Source organism: Candoia aspera, chromosome 1, assembly GCF_035149785.1.
Source record: "Candoia aspera isolate rCanAsp1 chromosome 1, rCanAsp1.hap2, whole genome shotgun sequence".
NCBI classification, from domain to species: Eukaryota; Metazoa; Chordata; class Lepidosauria; order Squamata; family Boidae; genus Candoia; species Candoia aspera.
This window is the reverse complement of record NC_086153.1, coordinates 9,068,149-9,094,895: the sequence shown is the minus strand read 5'-3', so window position 1 is coordinate 9,094,895 and position 26,747 is coordinate 9,068,149. Positions and strand designations below refer to the sequence as shown.

The window sequence follows — 26,747 nt, the reverse complement described above, 5'->3', positions numbered from 1 at the left end:
CCCCTGATCCAGGAATGGGTACAACTGGTGCATAACACGAAGCTGTGCAAAGGCCCTCCTAGCCACAACTGCCACCTGTTCTTCAAGCAGGAGTCATGAGTTCAGGAGGACCCCCCAGATTGCACACTGGGTCTATCTGGGGCAATGCCATCCCATCCAGCACCAAAGATGGATAGTCCTAGAACCAGCAGGCCCCAAAACCTAAAGCTACTCAGTCTTGCCAGGGTTCAGCTAAAGACTGTTGTTCCCCAACCAGAGCCTCACAGCCTCCAGACACCGGAGTAAGACATTCATGGCATTGCTTCATTTGCCAGGGGCAGGTATATATAATTGGGTACTGATGATACCTCACCCCATGGTGACAGATGAGCTCACCCAGCAGCCTCATGTAGATGTTGAATAGAAGAAGAGAGAGCACCGAACCCTGCGGCACCTCACATAGTAGGGGCCAGGGGCAGGATCTCTCCTCCCCATCACCATTGACTGGAATCAACCCTGGAGAAAGGAGGAGAACCAACACAACACCATGCCACCCACTCCCAATCCTCTGAGCTGATCCAGAAGGATACCGTGGTCGATGGTTTCAAAAGCCACGGAGAGGTCAAGTAGGGCAAGGATGGATGCAGAACCCCCATCCCATCCTCACCAGAGGTCATCCAAAAGCATGACCAATGCTGTTTCCGTCCCATACCGGGGTCTGAATCCCAACTGAAAGGGATCCAGATAATCCATTTCTTCCAAGGTCCACTGAAGCTGCTGTGCAGCCACCTTCCCCAAAAAGGGGAGGTTAGATACTGGACGAGAATTGTTCAGGATGGTGGGATCCAGCGATGGCTTCTTGAGGAGGGGCCAAACCAAGCCCTCCTTAAGAGATAAAGGAAAAAATCCCTCACTCAAAGAAGAATTTACCACTGCCAGAACCCACTCACACAACATCCCCCGGGCTGCTTTAACAAGCCAGAAGGGGCATGGATCTAAAGAGCAGGTGGCTGAATTCACAGTACTAAGGACCCTGTCCACGTCCTCAGGCCCAAGAGGCTCAAACCATTCCCAGATAACTGGGCAAGGCTCCTCCCCAGCATCTCCCCCAGACCTGCAACAAGGCCGGCGTCCAACTCTGAGTGAATCTGAGCGACTTTGTCCCACAGTTGCTGAACAAATTCCTCTGCGTGCCCCTGCAAGAGGTTCTCCAAGCCCTCCAATTCCTCCTCTGGCTCTCACCCAGTGGAAGGAGGCAATCCTCAGCTCCAAGAGGGAAACCCACAATCCAGCACCCGGGCACTTAACCTTCAGATGGAAGCCGGGTCGTTTAAAATTATGGCAACTGTGCCAGCCCTAATCCCCAGTCTGCCCTCTGAAGGAGAAGATAATGTTATCTGCTTATTCCCTTTAGGTCCCTGCCTCGTTCTGAGTCAGAAGAGGTTGCTAATAGGACTTGGGGGAGTGGGGGGTGGCTTGCATCTTATTTTTCCTTTCTCTTTCTGGCCTTGGCACGGATGAGCAACCCTGGACATCTTGGCTGTTCCTTTCCCCGAGTGACCCCATTGCCACCAGTCTAATGAAATTGCCACGTTGCATTTCTCTAATAATGAAATGAGCTGGTTAATTCTTGCGCCCTCCTTGTTTTGCCGTTCTGCCCCCCTTGATCCACAGTGGGGAAAACAACATGATTTTCACACGTAGAACAGCCCTCCTTTTTCGAATCCTCTGCTTCTGGTAACCATGGAAATAGCTGCTGCAGTATGTAACCTGTTGGGGAAGCTGCAGAGGAGGAATCGGGCGCGTGTCAGGCTTTTGTGCCAGTCCTGCCCCTCTACCTTTCGCATCCAGCTCAGAATATTTACATTCCGGTCAGGGCTCTGCTGCCCACAGCCTCTCAAAAGGGAAGCGGGCTTGGATTTCTTTGCAGCGTTTGTTGCTCGGTAGCTTCCATCTTTGCAAACTAGTGATAAAAAGAGAGCAGAACCATACTAATAGCTCTGTGGAACAGTATCCTCACTATATGAACCAAGCAGGAACTTCCAGTAGCTTCTCTGTTATTCAGCAGCTGCACACTGCATGGCATGTCGGGACACTTTAATTATACAACATGCTCACCTGATTAAATGATGCAAACGTATTTATTTGGCTCAGTTTGTAATTCTAAGCCCTCAAAAATGCAACACTGGCTCACCTTCAGCTTGCCTGCTAGTTTACAGATAACTAGGTCCTTGCGTTAGTTTATCAATGAAAAATGGGTTACTGTACTGTGAAAGAATGGAGACCTGGCCTTAGGAATGGGGAGGTACCTGGTGCATCTTCTGACCTTCCTACCCACATATCCATTATTTTTTTGACCATCGTTCTTGCAGGTGACATCTCTGACTAACCCAGGCTTCTCTGGCCTGATGCTACAGCATCTCGATGTGTTGCCCATCAGCATTCATCATCCCCTGCTAGCTCAGCAACAATTCAGCAGAACAAGGATAATGTTTATTGCACTGTTCAGTATTGTTTATGTCAACCTTTCCCAAACATTGAGACTGCCATCCCTCCAATTCCCAGCTGGTGTGGCCGTGGCCTCTGCTGGCCAGGAAGTTTGGGAGCTGAAGCCCCAGTAGTCTGAAGAGCCTCAGCAGGATGGTTTTGCAGAGAATGGTATTTCCCATCCTTTGCTCCCCCGCTCCTTTTCAAACTGGAGAGGCTAAAGCTTGGACTCCTTCAACCCAACCAGGTTCTCATCCATGAAGCTTCCTGGCAATTCCGCCTCTCCCTGATCCCTTTTGGGTAGACTCTCTTGATGAAATCCCGCTCGCTCCTTTTTGAATAGAAATTACGTGAAGCTTAAACTGGGGGGGGGGGTCATTCAAGGCTGTACATTCTGAAGGCTTCCATTAAGTAATACAGACCTGCAGGAATCGGGCTCCATGCCCCTTTTCAAAGGTGGTGGCATGGCATGTCGGGACACTTTAATTATACGATATGTTCATCTGATTAAATGATGCAAACGTATTTATTTAGCCTGCTTTGTAATTCTAAGCCCTCAAAAATGTAACACTGGCTCACCTTGAACGTGCCTGCTAGTTTCCAAAGCACTAGGTCCTTGTGTTCATTCATCAATGAAAAGTGGGTTACTGTACTGTGAAAGAATGGAGACCTGGCCTTAGGAATGAGGAGGGAATGAGCGAACTGTTAAGGGGGGACTTTCAGAAAATATTAGCTTGACAAAGAGGAAAGCAGGTGAAGAAAGTCAAAATAACCCCATCTGGATTTTGTTTAGTATCAGATGGGGCAGAGAGAAACTCGGGCAGGCTTGCAAGGTTCTGTTATTCTACCCTACAGCAATAAAGAGCATTACTTGACTGTTTTCTTTACTTGCTTTACTGTTTTCGACCTTGCCTGCCTCAAAGTGCTGACAGTTGGATAGAAATTTGATGAAACAAATAAAATAGATCAGCTCTCTCCAATGGATTCCAAGTGGGCATGGGGAGACATTGAATTTCAACCTAGGTGGAGGGTTCTGAAGTTAGAGCAGATTGTTGTTGTTGAGCTAGGTATTAAATACTTAAGCCATTGCTTGTTTACTGTGAGTAGCGGTTAAGGTATTGGACTGGCATGGGAGAGACCCAGGTTGAAGTCCACCTTCAGCCATGGAAACTGGGGGGGGGCGTGATTTTGAGCCAATCATTCATTCTCAGGCCAGTCTACCCCATAAGGTTCTTGTGGAGGGGAAATGGGAGGAGGGAGCACTGTGTGCACCAGCTCTGAATGAAAGGGCGATATAAATCTAATGATAAAGTATTTCAGCAACATCTTAAGGACTACAGGTTCCCAGTCCTATTTAAACTATGGTTAGATATTAATACTAAATGAAAGCTTGAAGGGAGCTGGCAAAGAACCTCGTTTCCCATCTCTGTTTGCATCAGTTAGTTTAGCAATCTAAATCCATGGTTTTACTGTTCTCTTAGGATCTCAACAAGGGCTACGGCAACAAACCATGGTTAGAAGTAGTTATGTTTTAGATATCGTTATCCCCCCGCTTCCTTTTTTCCCTTTATGCAAGTCATCTTTTATAAAGGATTAGCCTTTTTATATTACAAGGTTCTCTGTCCGGAAAATCTGACAGTACATGTATAACACAGGCCTTTCATGGTTTTGTTTCGAGATGTTTAATGACAAAACTGTTCATAATCAATACAGAAAATACTGACATTTTTAATATTTTTGTGAAGAAAATTAAAAATGTAAATACAAAATAAACACATTTCATAAAAACAATCATATTATTTGATAGAATTTTCTTCCTTTTTATTTCCCTAATTCAGTAAGACATAATTTAAGTAAGTAGCAGCTTGGTTATCAAGACATGGTCTTTCTGCAGTCTTGTCATTCAAGAGGAGTTATATTCTTCAGTCATATTTCAGAATCTTAAACAGGCATTTCTTCTTGCATCTCAATCATTGTGGAACAGGAGCATTTTTCTCTTCCCCCCCCCCACCTTATTAATATGGAATAATGAAACAATTCATTCATTTAAACACATATCCACTGCCAGTTGCCAGGGCCACCACAGCAAGCATTACAGTGGAGAACAAATGCCCCCTGGGCACATTTGCTCTCGAGGGTGCGCGAGGGCTAATTTTTGTGGGGTGTTCTTCTCTCTTTATTGTTGTGCTTTGTTGTTTCTTTGGATAGTTTGTAGGCACCCCGCTGGTGATACTCAAGGTCATAGGAATTGTGGGGAGTTCCACCAAACCTTTTGCGCTGGATTTCACAGAGGTGGTATCTTGAATATAGACGGTGTGTGTGGCTGCAGCCGCTTCAAAAGAATTAAGCTGCTCTGTGCTGAGATTTTCTGGATAGAGGACCAGTGGCCTATCGGTGCTTGTGAATGCTATTGTTTGGTCAGCGGTGGTGTTTACACTGATGTCCATCATTCTGGACGGTTTTTGTTCATGCACTATTTCATTGCGTTCAGTTGCTTCTGGAGAGTCAGTTGTATCCACTGCCTTTATGGCTTTGACGAGGAGGTGGTCCTGTGCCACCGTTGGAGCAGCTGAGAATGGCATGGAGCCTTCCCATGGTTCGGTGACCTCCGAGCAGGGCATTCCGAGGACCGCGGCTCCAGTTTTTCCTATCCATTCCTGCAAATAGGAGAGAGCTAGCTGCTTATCCACACATGCCCAAGGGTTGTTGTAAAGTGTGATTAGTTGTAGTTGAACCAGCTGGTCAAATGCTTTGTCAGGGATATAGGTGAACTTATTATTGTGCAGATAAAGTTTGGAAAGATGTATAAGTCTCATCAGTGTGCCAGGAAGGATTTGTGACAAGAAGTTGTTGGATAGATCCACTATTTCTATGTTGAAAGGAATGTTGGTTGGGACGGTCCAAAGCTTGTTGCTACTGAGGTTGAGGAATCTGAGGCTGCTCATTGTATTGTTAATAAGTACAGCCCTTTCCACCATGTTCCTTGATACATCAAGGATTTTAAGATTCCACTGGTAAGCCGTGTCAAGCTTTTGGAGAACCTTGATATTGTTGTGCGTGGCATATATTTCCCACAGAGACCTGGGCAGCTGAGCTGGGAGGTTCTGAAGCCTGTTGTTAGAAACATCCAGGGTTCTCAGATTGGCAAACTGAGTCAGCTGGTGGTTGAGGTCAACAAAGTGGTTATATGATAGATTTAAATAGGTAATGTTGTCCTGAAGTCCATGTGGCAGTGTGGTCAGGTTTCTGCCAGAACAGTCCACGTTTCTATCATTTCCTGAGCATGAACACAAAGAAGGACAAAGACCCTGAATGGCTGGTATGAAGAAGAGAAGAGCCAGGACACCAAGTGATGCCTTCAAGACCCGGTTCTCCATTGTTGCCTAGAAGCAAACATATCACACATGCCCAGTTTATTACACATTTTAGAAAGCTGGCTGTTCCTTCTTTTTTTAAAAAGCACTTATCCCTTGCCAATGGAGTTGCACTTTAATAAAGCCACACATACCTACATCCCTGTGGCATAATCCTGAATGGTGGAGAAAACCATGCTTATTTACAAAGATGCTTTTCCTCCTCCTGTCTTGCTGTCTGGCAAAAGAACCTAATCTATTTCCATCTCATCTTCCCCTCTTCCATCCGCCTCCAGCTCCTCATGGTAGCATTCTTCCTAAACTGCTAGGCTCTTCCAAATGTTGTACAATGTCTGCTTTCTGTTGAGAGCAGTTTGAATCTCCAGTTTATCTATTGGAGATTCTTTCTGTTATAAAACGATGCTCTGTGTGAAGGTGGCAGACTAAGCTGGAGGTAGCATAGGTCTTAAAATTCCAGCAGTCATATAGCAACTCTCTCATCCATGCTGTAAATAAGGCACGCAAGAGCAAACTGCATCCATCCTTCCAAAATGCATTCAGGACGATTTCAGGCATGCTTCCCTGCCTGTGTTCCACTACGGGTGTTTTTTCTCCATTCCTAGCCTAGCCTTACTCCCCTTTTTTCAAGGTTTGGTATCCAAGAACCAAATTAAATGTTAAGAGGAGATTTTGTAGCTGTCACTGCAGCAGACTGCTGGTGCAGGGAACTGCCAAGTTGGACTAGAGTTTTCTTCTCCCGGCATCTTTCTCAGTCTCCCTGTGTCTCTCGATTTCTTACTTTAGGCACATACACACTGGCACACACACACACACACACACACCTCGTTCTGTGGCAAGTGGATTGGATCTTAAAAGGAGGAGAGAGAACGGTCAAAGCAACTTACCCAGCTCTCTCCGCTGTAGCCTTAGTGCATCATTTTCCTGAAAGATTCAGATGCAAAGGTCGGTTTGTTCTCGAGGCGAGCCACAGTTTGTCTGTGGGTTGTGCTTTGCCTCTTCAGCTGCATCGTACTGCCGTTTCCAGGGGCTCTGCAACCACCTGATCAGCTTTCCATCGGAAGACTGCAGAGCTGTTGTTTTGGTGCTGACTCAAATTTATCGCAAGGGGTGCATGCTCAACAAAAATGGGCAGTCCCTTTTTTTGGGAAGCCAAGTTTCCAAACTTCTTACATTTATGTTCCCTTCTGGCCCTTCTTCTGGGTTGTCTCTTGGTGCATTAAGATGCAGCATGCATACTTTGTGCAAATAGCATCCAGTTCCACCTTTGTGTGTGTGCGTATGTGTGCGTGTGTGTCTGTGTGTGTGATATTTTTTATTAGGCTTGCTTCTTCAGTCTTTGCCTCTTCTATGTTCATGTTTAAGCATTTTATCTTTCTGTAATCATCCTATGTTTCTAAACTGAAGCTCTAAAAATACTCTGGCAATATTAAATCAAATTTATTTCACAAGGCTGTAGTGGGACCCAATCACTTAGTCCAGCTTCTGTTTCAGAGTCTTGTGCGAATCTCCACTCAGCCTTAGCTCCTTTCAACTCCCATTATCCCTTCTGTTCTCTGGTTCACTGAAAAATCAGGAGAGAGAATTCCTAGCATGATTTAAGGAACAGTTTATTCAAGCTTACTGTCCTGAGTGCAGCAGGAGGTTTTAATGGCATACCCATTGAGATAACATTTAGCCAAACTGAGAATTAGGGATTGATGCACAGGACTTTAAGAAAACCCATGTGTACATAAAGAGAATCAGTAAAACTTTTCATTTTTTTCAGCTATATTTTCTTACTTCAACCTATTTCAGTAACTATTTTAAAAATACACTGCCATAATGATATGTGCTTACCCATATTTTTAGTGTGCTTTGTATTTTTGGCTTATTTTGACAAAACTGTGCCACTCAGAGCGGGTAACCAAACCTTTAATCTAGATTAAAAATGTGGCTAAATTTTACTATTATAGCCAACAGCCGTTTTGTTTTCCTTTCTGTGAAGAGGCTTAAATATGGCTTACTGTAGGGTTCAGCTGCTACATAGCTCTTTCCTAGTATCGTGATTCTTTCTAGACAAAACCTTTTCCTTTATTAATGTCCTCCTCCATGGTCCGAAAAGGATGTGCTCCTTTAGACAAAGACTTTGCCTGTATGTGGCAAAGGCTGCAAAATTAAGGCTAAGGCTGTAAAGTTAAACCTCAGTGTCCACTCCCAGTTTATCCTACCAATGTACTTGCACCCACTGCTGATTTCCTTGAAGCCTCCTTTTTAGGAAGGCCCAGCGGCCATGGAATGTGCAGAAAAATGTGAGAGGGCTCTATGGTTACCGGACTCTGTAGAAAACCAGTCTCTTCTTGCAGGGGCCGTGCCCACAGATACTCTTGAGGGCACAAGGCACAGCATGACTGGCAGAATTCTACACCTTATAAAAATAGGCCCTTTAAGAAAAACCACACCATGGGTAAGTTAGGAAGGGACAAAGAAGAGAGGAAATGAGCATTAATGTTTATTTAACCGACTCAGCTACACTGACACTCTCATAAGGATAGGATTATACAGTCACGATTGGATTGAAGGGGTCCATCTAATTCAGAATTCTACTTCTGGGAAGCCCATAGGAAATGAATAACCCTCTCTTGTTGTTCCAGAGCATCTGTCATTCAGAGAGAGATTATTTCTGAATATATGAGTTTCATAAGGCCCCTGTGATGGCAGCTGTTGATATTCTCCTTCATAAAATTATCAGGAAGTCATTTAGTCTATTATCCATCATTGCATCTTGTGGCAGGGACTTTGGTAAATTCAGCATGCACTACATGACAAATTAAATCCTCTGGACTAGGACAGGAGTTTCTTGGAAGCAGCCCCTGAACTGTGGATTGCTGCAAAAGCTCAACTTTTCTGTTAAAATATAGGCCACTATATTTTTCTTTAGGCAGATTTGGTTTAGAGCTCCAGTGAACTTTCTGTAAATTGCCATTGTCAGTTGTAAATTGAGCTTTTTCTAGCGTGGTTAATGGTTCTTGTGATTTTTGAAAGTTGTCCCTTATAAGCAATTTGGAATTGCCATTTTACAGCAAGAATTGGTGTGGTGGGGGAGTGTGGGTGGAGATGATTAATGGGCCTTCATTTCTGACCAGTTGGATGAAGAACTCCTTTTGCCTGCTGCCCCTTGCACAAGCAAAAGATGTGAGCATCAGACTGTGTAAGGTGCAATCCAAAGTGTGCTTCAGTTGGTGGGTGGTTTAGATTTAAGTTCTTCAGTGTTGCTTTCCAGATTTCAGACCAGCGAGGGCCAACTTTTGCCAGCAAATGGTTCCTGATGCACAAAATAATTGTGTGCCACTTCTTGTTCACCCACGCACTCCTGCCACCTCCCACACAGCTAGTCCTCAAGTTAGCTTGCAGGTTTTCGTTACCTCCTTTGCAGGCCTTGTTTGTGCTTCTTACCACAACAGTTCTCCGTGTTCTTGGATAGCGCCTATTCATTTCAGCTGATTCTAGATCAGAGCTTTTTAATAAATTACCAAAATACCATAATGTCCCTGGGCACGGGGCTGCCTGTTGCTCCTTAAAATGGTGCTAATGTCTTCATCGCCCCAACATTAAATAAAAATACTTCTTAAAAAAGTGAATATGGATCGGTTTTTCAAAATACAACCTGTTCTGGCCATCACAATACCAGAAGGACACAGGGGAACTGGAAAAACTGCAGAGAAGAATAATGAAAATAGTGAGGGAGGGACTTGGAAGCTAAATGCGATGAAGAATGGTTAAAGGGACTGGGAATGTTTAGCCCAGTGCTTCCCAAACCTGGCTAAATTACCCAAAATTGGGTAAAAGTGGTTTTTCTTTGAATAACGACACACAAACCCAATAAATTGACTTAAAGACTTTAACCTACATTGGGTAAAAAGGACTCTTTGATAAGCAGTTTTGGGTAATGAAGGGGAAAAAATTGGGAAGCACTGGTTTAGCCTAAAGTAGAGAAGGCCAAGGGGAGACATGGCAGCAGTCTTCCAATACTTGCAGGGCTGTCCCAGGGAAGAGGAAATGATTTATTCTCTGTAGTGCCTGAAGGTAAGACAAGAACTAATGCATGGAAGCTTTACAGAGAGGGATCCAAACTCAGAATAAGGAGGAATTTCCTGATTGTGAGAGCCGTTAAGCTGTGGAGCAGCCTGAAGTCATGGATGCTCCATCACTGGAGGTTTTCAAGCAAAAGTCAGACAGCCATTTCTCTGGTATGGTCTGAGGATTCCTGCCCTGGGCAGGGGGTTGGGCTAGATGATCTCTAAGATCCCTTCCAACCTTATGATTCTATGCTACTTTTACAAGCAGCTGAAATCTTGCATTCTCTCTTTTTCTTCAAATGTGTTTATTTGTGGCCTGAAAAAGTTGGTGATCCCTGCAGTGGATTTTATCTTAATCATTTTTATTAGGAGTTGAGTCATTGGTATTTACTGGGGTATTGCTTCTACAGCTTGTGCTTTGTGTTTCATTAATAATAACCTGAGACTGTTCCAGGCATGTGTCAGTGTAAGGTTCTGGCTACAGATGACCGTGTGAATCAAGCTGATTCCTGTATTGCGAGCCAAGGTGAAAGGTCCTAGAACTAAAAAGTAGAAAACTATTGATGTAGGTATAGATGACAGACACACTGGACTGAGTAATATAATTGGAGCAATCACTTCCAGTGCTGTGGTTTCATCCTTACAGGCAATTCTCTGAGGTTTTTTTGGAGTAGGACTCAACAATCTGAAGCTAAATGGGAGGTGCATGTCCCCATACTGATCAAGGCCTGTATTGTGGATGAGATCAGCTTGGATTCACTGCAGTCCACCTCCCATTCGAAATCCATGGCAAACTTCCCATAGATTACAGCCTTTCCTCCTCCTCCCCCTCCTCCTCCTCCTCCTCCTCCTCGCTATTGCATCATCCTTCGTAAGTTGTCAGTACAATGAAAATCTGAACTGGTACTAAGCATCTTGCTAAGGACATGTGTTCCTCCTGAACCACTGCAGAAAGGAATAGATCATCTCATCTAGGGCCCTGAAAATGGGTACCTTCTTTTATATGAGAGTGTTAAGACCCACTTGGTCATGTTTAGAAATAACCATTTTTATACTAATGCTAATTCCTTCATCTTTGCTCATCTACAGATGATTGCAATCCCACTTTTAATAGTGTGCTTGTAACTTGCTTATTGGGGGTAGGGCACAGTGTGTATTCAGTCAGTTGCCTGTTTGATTAAACTGGAAAGATCCTTCTTTGTCCAAGAACATGTTTGGTTTTATTTATTTCAGTATATGGTCTTTTACTTTGCAGCATTGAAGGTTATTTTACTTATTTTACACTTTTTGGCTGCTACTGATTCTGCATTGCTGAGCAATCTTCTGGCAGAAACTGTCTCAGTAATTACCAGCTTGAATTGCAATCCTCCATTACGCTTTTAGTTGCACCCAGATAGCAGAAATGATGTGGCTTCTGGTTGAAAAATAATTTCCTTGAGAGTAACTGAAGAGCCAGCAGAGTATAACGCCTTCTGTTTTTGATACTCAAACTACGAGAGCCTTAATTTGGCTGCACAAACAAAAAAAACATTAGGTATGCCCTGGGTGGGGTGGGGAGAGAGAGAGCAGCAGTCTTGGAAAAACCCAAGGTTTACAGGTATGCAAAAAGTATTTTTAAAAGTCACACAGGTCCAAAAAACCCCACCCCACCCCTATGAGAACTGAGCATGACAAAGAATGTTGGCAAACGTGATGGAATCAGAGAGAGCAGTTAGGAACAAGAATGGAATTGAATATTTGAGGGTTATCCAGAACAGGACCATTTGGTACTGCAGCACATTGGTACAAGATGGAGGTGCCCCTTTGTTGTATCATCCAGCACTGATTCTGATGCGGTGACCCCCATAAGCCGATGAAGACAGCGCTCTGAGGTGTTTTTGTTGGTTGTTCTGATTGATGAAGGTTTTCATTGCTGTTTCGTGGTATATCTGCTTTTTATTGGATTATGAACTGCCAGGTGTAGATTCGATTACAGTGGTCAGTGACTATATTAAATGAAGAAACTCCACTTTTAGTGTTGAGACTTCAGGGCCAAACCAAGGGATTTTTCTCCATGTATCCATCCCAACTCTGACCTTACCCCTCAAAAAAGCTTGCATCTCCAGACTTGACAGTTGGGTGGAAGAAAAGGAAGTAGCGCATTGTTTGACAAGAAATTGGCCGTAGCTGAAATGCCAAGTTCTGGTTTTGCAGGCCCTTTAAGGAAGAATAACTGCTAACAGCAGTTTCTGTGTACCTAAGAGGTGTATCTGTACCAAAACATGATCATGTAAACTTGCAGGTGGTGGTAGTGGTGGTGGTTTGGCTCACATGTAAACCCAGTTCTGCCCTCTCTTTCGTTAGTATTTCAGCCTCCAATTTTAATTAATTGAACTTTTAATTAAATTTGATTCCTCATGAACTCACCAGTTAGCCCAAAGTAATTAAGTATCTGTCTGCTGTGACCCCATCTTATGGGTGAAATTATGGAGCCCTGGGCTGGGTTCACACAACATATAAAGCCATAACGTAGCTTGCTTGTTTAGGATTAGCATATTGTATGATTTCTGGAAGTGTGATTCGTAAACTGGGGTTTATTTTAGTTAATTGAAATAATAGTTAAGCAAACCATGTGTAATCACATGTTACGTTTTTCATATGTTATGTGAACACATGAACCATGTATGTTGTTTACTCTTTTTTTATTCATATATCATAGTACCCTGTAATATATTCTGATCAATTTTAGCTTTGCATGTTGTGTGAACCCGGCCAATTGCAGTTTATTCAATAAACAATTAAATAATTATTTAGTGTAATGTGTTAACTCAGGAATTATGTTCAGTATCAACCCAGTGCATTTGAAATAAGTGTGGAATATTTTATGAGAATGTGTCTGGATTCATACATTCACTCACACACATGAATTCTCTGGGGGATGGGGTAAATCAGAAAATTTTATATCAGGAAATAGCTTTCCTGTCTGTTTCAGCCTGAGTATTTCCATTATATAACAATTGGAAATGTGCAGATTAACAGCAGAAATGATACAGATGAAGTTTATTAGTAGTACGTCTATCTGTTACATCTTCTAGAAGTCTCAAGACACCATAAATTATTTTGGGGAAGTGAAGCCTCATGATAAAGGTATTTACAAATTCTGGGGAAAATCTTAGTAAGTAAAAACAAGAAATTTATACAAACCTTTTCCAGATCATTTTTTATGAGATGAATCATCTGAAGCAGGAAAACACTTTTAAAAAAGAAAGAGGGCTTACTTTTCTAAAACTCCTACAGAGTTTCAATGTAGGGGTGAGCACACATTGGATCTAAACAATGTGTACACGGTGTGTACACAGCTACTCAAGGCTCCCTGGAAAACTCAACTGAGTTAAGAAACATGAGGGGTTGAGCCTGTTCACCTGTAGCAATCGGTACTCTGCTGCTAATGTACAGTTTCATGAAAAAGTATTTGCCCCCTTTCCATTTTCTCTCATTTTTTCCTATCTTTATCACCAAATGTTATCAGAGCTTTCTATGGGTCCTGCTGATATATAAAGGGAGTCTGAGTAAATATGTACCATCAGCATGGTATTTCATTTATTTCATATACTTCGTAACAAAATTATCCAGCCGGGGACCTACCACCGTGAAACGGTAATTGCCTCCTTAGATACAGTAACTGGTTGTACTATCTATACTGGTAGTTGCAATAACTGCAACCAAATGCTTCTTCTAATTTATTTTCACTCTTCCACATCCTAGTGTAGGGATATTGACCCATTCCTCCATGGCAAGTTGTTTCAACTTACAGTAGTACATTTGACAATTTTCTAGCATGAACTGTTTTTTTTCAGATCCTGCCACAAATTTTGGCCAGTTTAGGTCTGAACCAAACCATTGCATTTGTTGTTCTTCATTCCTTTGCATGTTTGGGATCATTGTCTTGATGCAGTGTTTCTCAACCTTGGCAACTTTTAAGATGTGTGGACTTCAACTCCCAGAATTCCCCAGCCAGCACTGCCAAGGTTGAGAAACATTGTCTTGATGTATGTCCCACTTGCAATTCACTTCAGCTGACCAACAGATGGCCTGATATTCTGCTGTAGAATTCTGTGATATGAAGCATAATTTATGCTTCTTTCAATGATAGCAAATCCTCCAGGTCATGACACTACTTCATCCTGTTTAAACCTTTTTTTTTTTTTTTGCATATATGCATACCCATCATGCTGTTCCTTTTCAAAATAAGTAGTGTTATACAGAGCACAGAAAAAGAGTAAGAAATCATGTCAAATAAAGTGAAGGGGTGAGAGGAAAAAAATGAGGATTTTCTCAATACCATCCAACTGCTTTCTCATTTTGTCCTTTCAACTTATTCACTCTTCCTTCATACATTTATTTTGCAACTGAATCCTCATTTATTCTTTTCTATAACCAAACTGCCTCAGTGTGTTAGTTCATATTAGTTACTCACTGCTACGTTGAGTCCACATTCATTCTAGACACTCCTCTTGTTAAATGCACGCACTTAAGAGCCCCCTTCCCACTGCATTCAACTTTTACGTTTTTCTTGAGATAACCAACTTTTACTCCCATATAGCAAAGTGGGCAAAAGCATGCTCTTTTACAAGCCATGTTCACTTCTTGTCATTCATTGCTTGCAACTGACCACATAATACCCGCTATCTTTCTACCAGTATTTGCATGTCTTAATATTTCTCCATCCATTTTCCTGTTTTAAGTAAATAGATTCATCTACTCATGCTAGTTTTTTGCTGTTTAAGTGTCACTTGCCATTGTTCCCTCCAAGAGCACAGGCTCATCTGTGCTCTATATTCACGTCCTTGCCCAACATATTTTTAATGTCACCACAAGCATTCTTGATAAATACATCAAACAGCCAAGGGAACATTTTGTCTTACCTGCTACTTAATGTTGAACCATTTACCAAACATGCTATTTATTCTCAGACTGGGTTTCCTTCCATCATATTCCATTCTTACCTCATTCAGCAACCAACTTTCAACTCTGTGTTTCCACAAAACATTCCATCATTCAAGCTTCTTCATTTTACTGTATGCTTTGTCTGTATCAACAAACATACTTTTTTCTTTCCTGTCTCATTCACACATTTTTCAGTGATCTGCTGAGGACAAACATCTGGCCTGTGTATCCCCTGCCTGGCTTAAGGCCACACTTCCCAAATTTTGCTTATGATCACCTCTAGTATTCCTTCAGTTGGAATTCTCCCAAACCAATTTTTTCCCAGGCTAGCTTAACAAAAGAAATTGCAAACCTTGTGTTGAAATTTAACAACGTTGAGGGAAAATCTCTGTATGGTTCTTAGTTCATAGCATCCAGTCTTCCCCAATTTGACATCCTTCAAATATTTTGGGATGACAACCCCTAGAGTTCTCAAGCCAACCTGAGGAAAGCTGGCTTAAAGTTTCTAGTGCTTTGTGAGAACTGCACTAAAATCTGCCTTGAAGTGCATCTAGGAATGATTCTCCTTGTGAGGGAATAAAGCAGTGGCTATTTTGGTAGTGAAGGAAACGCTGCCCCTGACCTCTATGATTAAAACTAAAAACGATTGTCACACTTCTCTAAGTATGAGTAGAAATGCAAATGCACAAATACATAGTTTTCTGCAACCTGCAAGCCCATCCCATGCGAAGGGTGAAGCTAATAAGTATTCTTATCATTCCCAGCTAATGTGCATAGAACACGGTTAATGTACCACAATAGGCAAATGTGTAGGAATTTGGAAACTGCCCATAGTGCTATTTGTGGTCAGGTGGTTTTTGATCAAGAAAAAGGAACAGCTTTTTAGATAGGATATATAGATAGGCCTTCAAGCAAAATGCAAACTAGGAGAGAATGAATTCTTGACAACGATGTGGGTACACAGGACTCAGCAGAAGATCTAACGGTTATAATTAGGGGAAGGGAAAAGAATTGTGAAATTCAAAATGCCTGTTAAGTCAGAAGGTTCAGTATTGTTGTGCCGTAGTTTCAAAAGAGGAAATTTCTCGAAAGGGGTAGACTTCAAACTGCAGGGACCAACTGGATGGTCAAACCTCTACGTTGCTGGGTGACCATTTAAAAGCACTAAATAGAGAGTCATAGTTTTTTTGATTAGAAAAAGTTCACACAAAAATAGAAGGATTCTAGGGTGATAAAGGCAAAAAGACTCCCTGTAAAGAATGAGTCTTATCCAAATAAAGAAAAGAATTAAGGAGCATAAATCCATGGGGGAGATGTTCCTGAAGTCTCTCTGTGCAGATGCAGCCCACCTTGGAATATTAGAGACTGGGGAGAAGCAGCAAGGGGAGAATGTTTGGCTGGGGGGTCTTCCTGAAAGCATCTTTTGAAGTGGGAGATGATGAAACAAAATGGATCTTCTCCATTTTGTTTCAGTATATGATTTTTTTTAAAAAATCATAAGGAAGCCGTATTTCTTCCGAAATCTATAAAAATCAGTTACACAAAAAGTCTTCTGGCGGTGGAGGAAGCAGCCCTGCTTCACCAACATTTTGTTGGGACAGATCTGGCGGTATAGAGCACTGGATCTCTACATTTTGTTCCAAGGGACAGGGTTCATGGGTACAAATATCCACATTGACTCCATGGGGCCAGCTGGATGAAGGAGGATCTAGTAGCCTTGGACTCTCAGGCTGGAGTGAAATGTCAGTTAAGTTGTTCGGTTCCTCAGAAAGTTGGGTTTGGGTGCTTGTTGAAGAATCCAAGATTGCTGTTGCAGTGTAGCTTGACTCACTCTCTGTTCCTGCAGCACTACATCCCTGTGGAGCATTCACATTCTGCCTAGATTCAGAAAGCTGTCCTTCTGTATTTTCCAGCAGTTGTGCATCCTTGTTAAATTTCCATGGCAAAAGAGAGAGAACGGACATCCGTTTTATGCCTTGCACAGGTTCTTTATCTACAGTATGGTCGGGCATGTCTCCATCTGCAAATGGGGAGCGGCCTGCCCAGTGGGGAAGAGGTGAATTTGCCCTTTTCCGTTTCCTCCAAAGGAAGATGGCAATAATAATGAGAATCATGAGCAGCAAGATGACCCCAATGACCACAGCAACTATTAAATGTTCATCTGCAACTTCAGCTCCTTTAGGTTCTTCTGTTGTGATAGGAAGCTGGGGCTTGTGGGAGGAAATTTGCTGTTCATTTTTGGTAGGGTCTTTTGATTTACTTGCTTGATATGAAGAGCTGTGGGGTTCAGAATCGAGACCCACTAAGACAAGCGCAGTTGAGGGCAACACACTTGCAGGTCCCTTTGTCTTTCCAGAGGTGTGGTTCCACCACAGTTGTCCATAGATGAAAATTAGAATGATGGGCTTGATAGCCATTGTCGAAATTCTGGGGATCTCTTTTGTAGATCAAGAAGATAAAAGGTAGAGTAATATGAGCACCAGATTTTGCCTTCTGAAAGCATAGCAACAACAAACATTTCTAAAGCAACCAGTGTACTGGAAGACACTTGAGAGAATAGCCAGAGTTTTACCAATTTCTGAGGAAACAAATTTTAGCTTCAACTTATTTGTTACTTTTAAAACCATCTTTTTAAAAACCATCTTTCAGTGTACAATATTTAGCCACCCTTCATCCTAGGGACCAAAAGAATAAACGAAGTGTACAATATAAATTAATGAGGCCATGTTGCTATATGTATATAATGCAATAAAAATGGAGGCATTACCGAAAAAATGTACAGTTGTGGGGTGAAAAGTGTGTGCGCAGGCAACACACCCCAACACATGCTCCATACAGTTAACAGTTTTAATGAATCCAAAAGCACAGCAGTTAGTAAAAAGCCGATTTATCTTGAAATATGAAAATTGTTCTTTAAAAAAACCCCTGAAGAGGTAGAATTATATATACATTTTAAGAATCCTGAATGGATTCTACAAATCTGGGACCGCATTAAAAACAGACAGACGTAGGCCGCATCTCGTACCTGCTCAGTAAAAGAACAAAATGACATTGGTCTTAATTTTTCAGGCATATTCATGCAGATGGAAGTGGCCTTTTAATACCAGGTTCCAAAATCAGTTCTTTGTATAGTTTCTTTTTCCCCCCATTGACAGCCACATCTATCTGTCTGTCTGTCTGTCTGTCTGTCTAATTCTATCACCACCCATCTCCCCAAAAAGGAGATTTGCCTTGCATTGGGGATAATTTGCCATTTACAACAAACAAGTGCAAAATTGTGGAACAATTAATGCCTCATATCAGACTTTGATTAAAAAGAGATGGCTCCAATGCTTGGATTCTTTCAGGAATGAGATGGAAAATTGACATATTCAATGTGGGGGTTATTTGGATGTGGGCCTTACAACTTTGTCACATAGTTTTGGGATCTAGGTTAGAATAATAGGGAGAAAGTCATAGAGCAAACAACATGGAAGATTTTTGTTGCTGTTAATAAATAAATTCTCAGTCATAGTACAGTGCAGTGAGGTATTATTTTTGTTATCTATGAAATATATTAACTGCTGTCAGCCTTGGTCTGCAGCCTAAATCACAATGACAATAAATGCATTAAAGCACCATCAAATAATAATAAGTTGCTGCAGTGATTTCCAGAACGAACATTTTAAAAATAAAATGTCTTAAAAGGCTCAGGAAAATTTAAAAAAGAACTTTAGCAAGAATAGAACAAGAGAGACCTGCTGAGAGGGGAATTCTAGAAACTGGTGCTGTGCTAAAAAGGCCCTGAATGCTTAAACTGGATTTGTTAAGAAAACAAGGAGAACATGACAGATATCAGCAGATATTTAGCCCTTCCAGCTGCTTGAAGTTGGCCAGTTACTGCTCTGACTTTAGAAGAATGGGGAATGACCCCAGGATAATATCTGTCCTTAATAAAATGCTTTTAATAGATTTTTTAAAAACCCTATATATAAATATGTAGAAATCCTATCCATCCATTTCAGGATCCGAGGGTATGGAATCAGGAAGCTTCCAATATAATGTTGCCCTTGTTCCCTAAACAGGGTCCAGCTATTTTTAAGGTTATATTAGTGGGCCATCACATATGAAGAAGCCTGACTCTTACCGCAGTTCAAACTATCTGTCTTTCAAAAAACCTAATACTAGCATTTCCAAAAATGAACTCAGTGAGGCTCTTTGAATAAACGTGCATAAGATAAATGGTGTGGCTTACAGTTGAAGGAACGCTGCATATAGAAACGATTGAATTTGTGCTAGTTCCATTAAAGAATTAAAACTGTATTTGTAATCTGATCCTGATAACAGGGTGAAATCTGAAGGGAGCTGGCTGACTTCAGAAATTACTGGGCTTCTATCCATCCGCTTTTGTGCTCCTGTTTGCACTGAGCATTACTTACAAACCAATCTATTCACATACCTAATTCTCTAATTTGGATCCTACTACTAGAATTTAACCAGATGAAAGTCCTGGTCACAATAATAAAACAGACTTCAGTGTGAAGTTTTGAGAAAGTAACTCATTTTAGTATCATTTACATGTGGCAGGAAGCACATGCCACTTTACTAAATTGCTACTCAGAGGAGTAAAGAGTGGACCCTTTTTGGGATCTAACATATTCCTATTTTTTCCATATTAGGTTTTAGTCATTTCTTGTTTGTTGTGAGGTTTTTTTAAGCAAAAGAAGTATAATTAAGTCTGCCTTACCTTTTTGATTTCTCCTGCACTATTCAAACTTCTTGTTTATAGCATTACCTTTTAGTGTTACAAGATCAGGGAAGTGAGAACACAGCAAACACTTTAAATGGTATGGTGGTTCGCATATTGCAAAAGGATCTTACTCTGACATAAAGAGGAAGTTTATCAGTGCATAATGCCGGAAGCCCCGCAAGTTAAGAAACATTTAAACATGTCAGTATTGCTGTTTCCACAGATGAAGAAGAAAAGACCAAAACTCCTGCCAAAAAGTTAAGAGCAGCAGGAGGAATTAAGAGGCTGTTACGAGGTTGGGTGAAAAATGTTAGCATAACTATACAGTATGTGTTTCCACTCTCTTAGAAGGTGGGGGATTTTTTGCTTGCTTGCGTGCACCATTTCCTTGCACCACCTTCCACTTCACAGCCTTTCTCTCAGGAGTCATAATAATGGTTGTGGGGGGTGTATATCTGTATTGATGTGGTTTTGACAATCCCAGTCTTAGTTTGTATGGTCAAATATGTGTGAACTTTTTGTATCAGCCTGCAGCCCTGTTGCTTCTCCTTTCATGTAAGTTGCAGGTTGGGGGAGCCAGGAAATTGCAGTTAAATATAGATTCTGACCACATGAGAACAAGGAACCTTGGTTAATGGTTCCTGGAAAAGAGTAACTTAGCTTGTTTGGAAGCCATTCATCATAGCTTTGAACATTATAGCTGTGGATATTAATGCATCCTTCTGGATTTGTTGCTTTCTTGTGAGAACAGTGAAGTGTAGAGGCTGTGTGTTAGTGTTTGAAAATGCTCACACACATCTTTGCTTATTAAGTCAGGATTTAATCAGTTATGACTAATAGCTTCAACCAGGCTTTACGTTTTCCTAATTATAAATAACGATGAAGCTAAATCGTTATTGTTACTATTTTTTTCCATGATTTGCTAAAGAGGCCATAGCGGTCTGACTGTAGATAATGCAAAGCCATAATGGGTAGATTATCACACCAAACCAAAAGATGAAATCAACCACTTGTTGGCTTAGGGTCATGGCAACCAAACTTGGTCATGCGCAGAACCCAGTGTGGTATAGCAGGGAGCTGTTCAGGTGAGGGCAGCCCCAGTTCAAATATCAACTCAATCTTGACAATCTTTAGCTTGTGACCTTGATGTTGTCTGATGATTAGTTTTGGTTAGTAACATGAATGGGTGGGCTGAAGCAAGCCACATATACCTCAAGTTCCTTGGAGAAAATATACAATACAAAGCTAACAAAGCAAGCCAGAGTTGATTAGCGCTGAAAATAATAAAAACTGTCAAGAAAAGACTGAAGGAATTTACACTGGAAAGAAAAGGGAGGGAATAAAGGTAATCCTCGCTTAACAACCACAATTGGGACCAGAATTTCGGTTGCTAAGCGAAGTGGTCATTAAGCAATCTGACCCGATTTTACGACCTTTTGTGCGGCAGTAGTTAAGGGAATCATTGCAGTCGTTAAGCGAATCACACAGTTCCCCATTGATTTTGCTTGTCAGAAGCTGTCCGGGAAGGTCGAAAAAGGCGATCATGTGACCATGGGATGCAGCAGTGGTCATAAATGTGAACCAGTTGCCAAGCACCCAAATCGTGATCATGTGACCGCGGGGACATGACAACAGTCATAAGTGTGAGGACCAGTTGCAAGTTGGGTTTTCCAGCACCGTTGTAAGTCTGAACCATCACTGAATGAATGGTTGTTAAGCGAGGACTACCTGTATGCAATCCACACGTTTGCTGAGCTATAGTTAAAAGCACTGTTTCTCATATCATTTAGCTAGTGAGATGGCTGTGCTAGAACACTGAAAGCTTCCTTAAAGCAGGGGTAGGTAAGGTGGCACCCACCAGAATCTGGGTGCTCAGACACTCCCTTTGGTTTTTAATAAAGCATATTTGAAAGCAAAGTACCAGCCACTGGCCTTGTATTTCTGTGCAGGAGTATCTTTAGGACCCATAAAGGTCCCACTGAAATGGTGAAAACATCTAAGGGGCTACTTTGGCTTCTGGTCATTGTGTTATTGGCCATGCCTCCCCTGGCAACCTTCTTGTGATTCAGCAGGTCAACCATTTTGTGCTCTCAAAATTCCAAATGTGCTCCTGGCCTGGAAGCTTTCTCCCTCTGGGCACTTCCAGATGAGCATTCCTGCTCAAAAGGCTATCGTATCTTTCAGCCATAATGGGCTTTCTTTGGTAAGCAGAAGGTTGAAGGAAAAAAAAAGAGGGCTACAAATGGAAGATGTGATTGATTTGGCTCCCCTGTAAGATGCTGGAGGTGGACATTGGAAGCTTTAACGGGAAGCAAAAGAGGTGTTGGATGATCAGGGTTTGTATGCGTACGGATAATGGTATATGCTTGTCTGTTGGAAGCTCTGCTTTCGTTTTGTTTAAGCACTTGTGGTCAGAAGGGTCTCCGAGTGTTGCCAAAAGGGGATCCAGGATCCACCTCAGAGACTTGGGAGCCAGGGGCTAGTCAGGAGTTAATTGCGCTTAGCTAAGAGAGAGTCTGATAGGGCTCCTCGTGAAGCCCTTGCCTGGATGCATTTCCTGATGAGCAATTCTTGTAGGGCTGTTAGCTGCGGAGGGAACTGTGTGCAGGAAGCGCTGTGTTCCTTTGTGGTTGCACGGGGGTGCTGCGCAGCCCAGACATCTTCCTCCTCAGTGAACTAAGCTGATGTTTTGTTTCCAAGGAGAGTTTGCTCAGCTGCTTGTTGTTTTGTTCCTTACTGGAGAATTAGCTGCCAGACTGCCGGGTGTGCTCAAAACGACGAGAGGCTTTGTTGTGATAAAGAGTGCAGATTCTCAGGCAACTTAGTGTAAAAGGTGATGCTGAGCTCTGGAGAACTCTTTGCCCTCTTTTCCAAACCTCTCAGCTAAGTAGGGAAGTTGCGAGGGTTCAGCATTACGGTACAGATGTGGCATGCGCTGGGCCGGCTCATCCTGCTTGTCAGTATGGCCTCTTATATTTCTCTCTGGAGATAAATTGAGCTATTCGTTCTTCAGCGCTTTGACCTCTTGGACGCTCATGCCAAATAGGAAGAGGACAACTTCCGCTTGGCAAGCCACAGTAGCCCTTTGGGGCCCTTTGCAACAGATGCTTCTTTTTTTGTGGAGGGGAGAGGAAAGCCTTTTCAACATGCTTCCAAGATGCACTGAGTTCTACCTCCAGTCACCCCATGCTAGTAATCCAACACATTTGGAAGATACCTGGTGAAGAAGGCTACCCAACGCTGCCTATCCTAAAGGTTACTTGTTCAAAGTTCTCTTAAGTTTTCATCCTTCACTGCGAAGCCTGTCCAAAGACCGTGGTGGCTGTCATACCACCTAAGTGCAGGTTCATAATATTAGCTCCCCCTTACTTTTCTCTGCCATCTCTCCCTCCATGTTTGAGTGTATACTAGCGGTGGCTGTTGGACGATATATGCTGTTGCCTAACTACGCTCCTATGGAAGGGTTGCACCCATTCGGTCAGACCGGTCTGCCATTAGCTTGTTAGTGGCGACTTTGTTACACCCAAGAGAGTTGAGGAGACAACAAACTGGGCAGTGTTGTTGTGTTAGTGGCAGGGGGTGGCTTGACCCTACCCAGTGACTAGGTAGCTCCTCTTAAGCTGGGGGAGAGAAGTTGTAATCTCTAGATAAAGTAATAGAGAGGTAAGTGATTGGATTTTATTTTATTTATTTATCTATTTATTAATCAAATTTATCACTGCCCATCTCCCAAAAGGGACTCTGGGCGGTTTACAATGAATTTTGGTGTTAGGCTTCTGCTAGCAGCTAAACCAGAACCAGTAAATGGGCATACAAGGATACCACGAACTTCTCATTTATTGTAGAAAAGCAAAGAAATCGTTAGGAAAGAACTCCAATGATGGCTGCGTATCAAATATAAGTTCTGTTTATACCGAGATCAGTTGAGATTCTTGCAGTTCTCCCACCTGCTCTTATGTTAAAGTCTAGAACCACTTCTTTCTGGAGGAGGAATAGCCTCCATCTGTGCCTTGTTTTGGTCAGGGCCAGATGTGGGATCAGGCTGTTTGCTTCTAACCATGTGAAAACTAGCTCCCACATTTGGAGAGGTAGATAGCTGTGGGAGTTGGAGGAAAGTAAGAAATGAGGAAGAAGAGTTCTTCCTGGAGGATAGGTCGGAATTTCATGTATCTGGTTGGAATAAAATGAAATGGAAGCTCATCACCTTACCTCATCTCTTCCACTTACATTCTTGACATGGCATTGCTTCTTGAAATACATTTTTGGGGGGCGAGGGTTACTAAAACAGCAAGAACATCTGTTAGGAACAGTGAGTGCTCTTTGAAAGGCTGTTATTCTTACACAGCAGTTATATTCCCCAAATAGTTCCTGCTTGAAAAATATGGATTATCCCTAAGTGGACCAGGGCAGGCTTTGGGTAATATAAAACTGGGAATATCCCAGTGGTCAACTGATGGGCCAGTGAACTCTCTCCTTAAAGCCAAGACAATTTTCTGTATCTCCAGGTTGACAGATGTATATTGAAGAAGGTACTGTGTGCTTTTTAGCTTCATGTGGGAGTCCTATCTACATCTCCACTTCCTTTCATATCACCTGAGCTGTGATGTCCTCTGTTGGGTGCTCCCTTTTCACAACAATTGTTTTAAGGGATTACATCCTACTTCTGATCCCAGCTGCCTTTGGATTTTTTTTAATTAGTAGATCCTGGCTGTCTGAGATGAACTGCTAAAATTTCTTCCCACTTTCAGTCCCACCAGAAGGACACACAAAGCTATCTTCTACTAAGCCAGGCTCACTGGCCCACTTAACTCAGTTTTCAGTCTTTCCAGAAATAATGTGCTGGCTAGGAATGATGGAAGTTGTAGTCCATCACATCAGGAGGATTACAGGCTGCATTCATCTTGTCTAGCAGTGATTTTCCAGGACTTTAAACATGGTTCTCCGCCAGCTACACATGAGATTGCTGGGAATCTTTGCAAGGCAGCTGAAAAGTGTGTTCTCTCCTCATCTTGGAATCCACACTTGGAAGTCTTGCATGTGTGTCTCAGGAAAACTGGGCTGAGGCAGCTGCATTAGTTAATCCATCCTTTGGGGAGAATTTTTGGATTCTCTGAAACTAAGAAGGCGAGTTGTGTTGAAAGCCTTTTCTTTTCTGCAGTTTTGCTGTTATCTGCTTTACTAAACTCTGTACTTTTTCTAGGTGATTTTTGCTTAATGCTTTAAAAATATTTCCATTAGCAAACATTTCACCCCCCACACCTCCTGTGTCTTTCACTTATGAGATGGAGACAATTAAATCTGTTTTTATGGGCTGACCTTCCAAGATTACCAGATTGGGGCTGCAGAAACCAGTAAGACCACTAGATGACAAGAGAGTTGGAATTTTCTGTGCCTCTTTGGTGCCGCCTTATGGTTGTCCAGATTTTTGCAGCCCAGATCTGGTAGCCCTGACCTTCAAAACATTTTGTACATTTTAAAATTATGATAAGAGTAATCTGTAAGGAAAGAGGAGAAACACCTATCACAGAACTGCTTTCTTAAACATTGGCCAGAACTGGCGTCACCCAGTTGCACAGCATGTTGAAATTCTCTAGCCTGGTGCTTTGCTGTGCCAAGTACATTAGGGGGACTGATTATTCATTAGGTGAAGGAAGTAACAGAATGAAATCCCAGTTAGATTTGGAAATCGTACCAAGGTAATGTTAGCTATGTTTTCCAGGATAAAAAGCCATCTGTGTAATGTTTGAGTTAGGCAGAGGACTAACTCAAACATTAGGCAGTTTCAGGTTTATATTTCAGAAAACCTGAAGTATAAAATTGAAACTCCTGATCCCACTCATTATGGGAGATGGTCCCACCCACTTTGCATCCTTGTCTCGCCCTTATCTCTTCCTAAATATTTGAAAGATGGCCATCAAAAGGTGCAAACAAACTCAGTACAGCAAGGTTTAACACAAGGACTTTAGCCTGACCTCAGAGTTTTACCCTTGACTCCATCCAGCCCCAGTTTAGCCTCCATTCATAGATATGCTCTTGCCTCAAGCACAGAACTGCTGCAGTGCTTATGAAGGGGAGGGCCTTATTCCCTCTTCCCCAGCCTGCAAATTTCTGCTTGGGTGGAAGCAAGTCATCAAGCAGAACCGGTGGTTGTTCACTCCCAGCAAAGATTCTGCTAGAGAAAACCAGATTTTCAATCCACATTAAAAGGAGGAAGTAACCATACTAAGGGAGGAATCTTCAAAGCCAAGAACTGAGAAGGCAAGAGGCACTGCAGGATCCTTTGTGTGCTGCAGGGTAATATCTTCAGAATAAAAACTTCAGCATGGAAGATGCAAAAGCAGATGGGAGTGAGGCAATAGGGTGGATCTCCTTTGCTGCCTGAACCTTGGCAGAAAGAAAGGCACGTTCTGGGATGCCTGTGACACCCCCCCTTCTCAAATTCAATTCAACTTAAACTAAAGTATTCCGGACAGATGCTTGATGTTCTGCATTGCCCAAATTTGGAAGGGTTTATTCTTGGTTTCTATGGGGAATGAGAATTTGCGGAGGAGTTTATATTTTCCAACCCTCCCTATTCCAGATTCATTTCCATCACTAATAATTATTTTAGGTCCCTTTGAAATTATCTGCAGTGAGCCTACTGTACTGCTTAGATTTGTGCTTAGCTCCTATCCTAGAGGAAAAGTTTATCCCTAGGCTTATAAACGAAGACATTCAAAAAAGGAGGATGCCTGTTTAAACACAAGAGTTTCTGTGTGGAAGAAATCAAGGATTCCATTAGATACTTGCAATCAGTAGTTTTAGTATGTTGAATTTTCCAGAGTGTCTCCTAAAATAGTTATTGCTGGAAGCATTAATGTAACCTTGTGTGGAAGGATGTATTTTGTCCTTCCTTTGTAAATGTGAATCTCAACAGAGTTTCCTAGTTTTAAATTATTCATGAAGAAGCATGTTACAGAAGCTGAACACACATTTTGCTGTAACAAGTCTGTAATGATGGGCGTGATAGGAGAGAGAGATGTGTGGTTTTCTCACTTTAGGCAGAAAATAGCTGTGTTTAACAGTACACTTAACCTGGTTACAGATATGATTAGCTTTCGGATTCACAAAATACACAAAATCATAAACTAACCCCAAATGGCTAGGATGGCACAAAACTCTAAGCCATAAAAATAATCTAGGATTAAAACTGTCCCA

The 26,747-nt window shown here is 42.1% G+C and overlaps 3 protein-coding genes and 1 long non-coding RNA gene across 5 annotated transcripts in view; 1 reads left to right on the top strand and 3 right to left on the bottom strand.

The window, feature by feature from the left end:
- NF1 (neurofibromin 1) overlaps nucleotides 1–26,747 on the top strand; it is a 199,532-nt gene that overhangs the window by 107,568 nt on the left and 65,217 nt on the right. The gene's annotated exons all lie outside the window — the stretch shown is intronic.
- Nucleotides 4,133–7,031, bottom strand: OMG (oligodendrocyte myelin glycoprotein). The gene is made up of 2 exons (XM_063297087.1): nucleotides 6,725–7,031; nucleotides 4,133–5,849 (listed from the first exon to the last, which is right to left on the bottom strand). Exon 2 carries the CDS (start codon nucleotides 5,841–5,843, stop codon nucleotides 4,509–4,511), a length of 1,335 nt encoding a protein of 444 aa, XP_063153157.1. The 5' UTR covers nucleotides 5,844–5,849; nucleotides 6,725–7,031; the 3' UTR covers nucleotides 4,133–4,508.
- LOC134493060 (uncharacterized) overlaps nucleotides 12,920–26,747 on the bottom strand; it is an 80,891-nt gene continuing 67,063 nt past the window's right edge. Inside the window, exon 2 of the long non-coding RNA XR_010067541.1 lies at nucleotides 12,920–13,840. This is a non-coding gene — a long non-coding RNA (uncharacterized LOC134493060). The remainder of the gene's footprint in view (nucleotides 13,841–26,747) is intronic.
- On the bottom strand, nucleotides 15,462–19,642 carry EVI2B (ecotropic viral integration site 2B). The gene is made up of 2 exons (XM_063297229.1): nucleotides 19,548–19,642; nucleotides 15,462–17,258 (listed from the first exon to the last, which is right to left on the bottom strand). The coding sequence occupies exon 2, from the start codon at nucleotides 17,236–17,238 to the stop codon at nucleotides 16,354–16,356; it is 885 nt and encodes a 294-aa protein (XP_063153299.1). The 5' UTR covers nucleotides 17,239–17,258; nucleotides 19,548–19,642; the 3' UTR covers nucleotides 15,462–16,353.

Excerpts from the sequence above, each read along its gene's own strand:
- OMG (XM_063297087.1), bottom strand. The coding sequence starts at position 5,843 with ATGGAGAACCGGGTCTTGAAGGCATCACTTGGTGTCCTGGCTCTTCTC.
- EVI2B (XM_063297229.1), bottom strand. The coding sequence starts at position 17,238 with ATGGCTATCAAGCCCATCATTCTAATTTTCATCTATGGACAACTGTGG.